Source organism: Capsicum annuum, unplaced genomic scaffold (assembly GCF_002878395.1).
Source record: "Capsicum annuum cultivar UCD-10X-F1 unplaced genomic scaffold, UCD10Xv1.1 ctg59909, whole genome shotgun sequence".
Taxonomy (NCBI): domain Eukaryota; kingdom Viridiplantae; phylum Streptophyta; class Magnoliopsida; order Solanales; family Solanaceae; genus Capsicum; species Capsicum annuum.
The window spans coordinates 1-3,864 of record NW_025868664.1 but is presented as its reverse complement, the minus strand read 5'-3'; the positions used below and the strand labels follow the sequence as shown (position 1 = coordinate 3,864).

The 3,864-nt window shown below is 34.9% G+C and overlaps 1 protein-coding gene across 1 annotated transcript; it reads right to left on the bottom strand.

Moving 5' to 3' along the window:
- Positions 1-1,018: 1,018 nt before the first annotated feature.
- Positions 1,019-3,553, bottom strand: LOC124893459 (ubiquitin carboxyl-terminal hydrolase 20-like). Its single transcript, XM_047404457.1, has 7 exons — positions 3,169-3,553; positions 2,460-2,567; positions 2,185-2,315; positions 1,758-2,096; positions 1,529-1,651; positions 1,282-1,422; positions 1,019-1,177 (listed from the first exon to the last, which is right to left on the bottom strand). The coding sequence occupies exons 1-7, from the start codon at positions 3,551-3,553 to the stop codon at positions 1,019-1,021; spliced, it is 1,386 nt and encodes a 461-aa protein (XP_047260413.1).
- Between the last annotated feature and the right edge of the window lie 311 nt (positions 3,554-3,864).

Genomic DNA, 3,864 nt, shown 5'->3' with positions numbered 1-3,864 from the left:
AAATCTTCAAGAAGATGTATTCCGATAAAAATCTGATTCTTCGCATTGTCTTCTTCCTCCAACTACTCCAAAATCTCTTGATACTTCATCACCATCAAAAGAAACAATGAATTTGAGAATTAAAGTAGCCAATACGATTACAACTTGCTAGATATTGAGGAATAATGTATGTAACATGGTATAAGGTGGAGTGTTGGCCAGTCAAAAAGTCACACGTCAAGTAGATCAAAGTAGCAAAAATAGGATGTTGAGATAGATATGTAGACATACTAGGAGAGACAGTATCAGGAATGAAGAGATCAACGACAAGGTAGGAGTATCCCCCGTGGTGGGAAAGATAAGAGAGATGAGGTTGAAGAGAAGATTCATAGATATCCCAATGAAGAGGTGTGACATGTTGTATATGGTGGGGTAAGAACTGGGAAGAGGTGACTAGATTAGACATAGTTGATTCTGCAAATTGCTGAGGACATGACACTAGGTAGAAAGATATGGTCAAACATTAAGGTAGAAGATAGTAGGTATGATTTGTTGACGTTACGACTATATTCTCCATTATTTTCTATATGACTGCATCATTATTGTATTTGTTTTGCATTCTTGACTTTCGATATGTCCTACTTGAGTCGGGAATCTATTGGAAACAGTCTTTCTACCTTTTTCAAGGTAAGAGTACGGTTGTGTGTACACTACCCTCGCAGAACCCTACTTATGGAAGTACACTGGGTATACAACTATGATGGTATACCCGTATAAACAGATGCCACTAGAATAATGTAGTATATAAGACACCGATAGATAATAAATTAAACAACAGATATGCAAAAACTAAAAACTCAGTATTGCAAGTAAATAACTTACATTTTATCCTCATGGCCAAATGTTCAAAAAAATTAAATATGTATAAATAACTTAACTAAAATCCAATAAGATATCCTTTCTATCTCGAATCTATAAACTCAAAATTTTATATCCGCCTATCAAGAGCCAAAGCTGCAGAGCCAGAGCTGGAACTACGTCAATCAACTGAACTTCCATCATCCTTTCTACTCAGAGAACTTCCACGGCTACCTAATCTGCATAATGCAGTCATGAGTTCTTCACCTCTTGGACTTGGAACTCTTCGCTTAATCATCGAACATGCCATCATTATTTCCGTCTCTTGTTCTGGATCCATCTGCCATTGATTTTCGCTAGCATTGTTTTCTAGCGAAGAGTAAATAGCACTAGGCGGTCCTGGAGTATAGGATGTTTGTACAGTTTCTTCAATTCATTATCCACAATCTTCTTGAGTTCAATGAAATATGAAGAGTTGATAGTTTCCAGTGCAATGAAATCTGAAAACCACAGAGTGTCTCTCTTTGCATAAAACATAACATATGCTTCTTCAGCCAAAACAACATCTTTTTGAACCCGAGAAATCTATGACAATCAAACATAATATCAAGTTAGTTGTCGTTCAAGAAGCTTGACCGAATAGACCATCAGTGAAATATAACAAAGAACATGACTGCACGATTCTATTTACCATCGTGTCATCAAATTTGTACCATTCATTTGGTTCAGCACAAATGAAGCAGTAATAGTGTCCCGAACTGGATGTAGACCCGGCGTGCATTATAACTGCATAAAGATCATACTTCATTTGTTCCTATCGAGACAAGTAAAAATTGAAAATAACATCATGTTACAGCTAATAAAGGATGAAACGAAGGGAAGAAAGTTGTGAAAAAGTAAATGTACTAACAGATACTCACATTATTGGTTTGGTTGTTATCAGTGTAAGGAAGCAAGTCCAGCTCCAGCGGAAAGGAGACATGCTTGTCAACCTTCCACACATCTGAACCATCATTCTGGAATCGCTTCAAATGAAAGACAGCAACGGAGGGGGCAGAATCTATCATCAACTTCTTCTCAATTGAGACTTGCGCCTTACATCTTTCACAAGTATACTTGATCTTTGGATCGTCAAGTTTCTCAACTCGAGTGAAAGAATCCAACGCTGAATGCAAGCTGTCGGCATCTTTAATCTCCAAACTCACGTCTATGAGAGGCTCGTAAGTGTTGGAGAAGTGGCCGCAGTTGCAACAGCGAAGCTGCAATTCGAGAAAGACAGATTAACATTACAAACTTCATATATAGAAGCTACATATGGATAATAAGATAGTATTCTTGTATGCTTACCTTACTGACAAGCCGGCCGACAAAAACTTGTTGGACAACGTCATTGCATCGGCTTTGAAGCCTATTGAGAAAGCATTGCAAAAATTCGTGAGCATCTTCTTGCTGATACTTATGTAAACCAGACGAAAAATCTGATATTTGTTCAACGTTAAGGACCACAAACTATACAACCATTCATCATCGATAAGAATGTTGTTTCGATGCTTGCAGTAGCAACATGTAAAATCAAAAGTAAACTTCAGAAGGAAATAAATAAATGACATGAACAAGGATACAACTCAAATTCTCAACAAATCTCCACGGTAAGATAGAACGACCCTCATAAGCCTCATAAGCCAATGAAAAGCCAATAAGCTCTTTGAAAATGCAGATTAAACAGAAACCTGCAACGACTATACAAAAACAAGAAATGAACAGAATATCAGTAATAACTCGAAATGGAACAAAACAACAGATATCTTTTAGAAAAAATTGTCCTTACGATCACATGGCATTACATGAGTATGCAGAAGGATGTCATATAATGGCACCGTGTGCATGAAACATTGCAATACCGCATTCAGAAAGCATGTGTTCCCTAAGTTGAGTAGACCAACACCCTGATACAACAACAAAAATATGAGAATTTTATTTGATATATACATACAAATATACATACATATACACATAGAGTTGATACAAATATAACAGAAATGTTATACATAATATACATACTTTTAGTCGAGGTGCATGAAGCTAGCCGAGACACCACAATCAATTAAGATGTCATAACAATTAACTAAAAGTAGTTGGTAGATGTATAGCATGATATAATTCATGTATAACTAGTCTATAATTTAGGTATATTGACTAAAAGTATAGGCTAAAAGGGATAAATTGTTTATTTGATTATAAGAGTTTGAAAAGTCCATACCTTGTAAGTTTTTAACATAATATTAGATGTCCGCATAGGCTTATTTTCTTCATTTTGTCTTGTAAAATCACACTTGGGATCAAGTGACTTGATGGGCTTTGCTTCAAAATCATACTTGGGCCTAACTAACTCAATGGGCTTAGCTTCCAAATCACACTTGGGCCCAACTGAGGTAACGGGCTTAACCTCAAAATCAAATTTGCGCTGAGTAATGAGCTTAACTTCAAAATCATATTTGGGCTTAGCATCAATTGGCCCATCATTATCAAAGCATTCTGATTCCACTATATTTGAATCATCAGAAGAACTAGAACTATCAATACAAGGATCAGAATCAGAAGATTCAGCACTTTTGAAATCTCCTTTTTCCCGAAAAACATCATTTTCCAAACCAATCAAATTCTTAAAAAAACCAACTGGCTTAACAGGCTTGTGTTGATTTTTTTTGTCATCCATGGAAAGAAAAGCAAAAAAAAAATGATGAAAATCAAGAATAGTTATATATATATATATATATATATGTATGTATGTATGTATTAATATTATTACCTAAATCCTCTCTTATACACATATTATATACTTTCTCCATTTTCATTTTACTTGGATCCTATATTAATTGTAAGTAAATTTTCTAAGTAGAAATGTTAGTTAATTGTAGATTATAGTAAGTAAATTTGCAAAATAGGGAAGTTGTTTAATAGTAGATTAGGCTAAATCTACATATATACGCACATATACATACCATATCATAAATATGAATCACATTA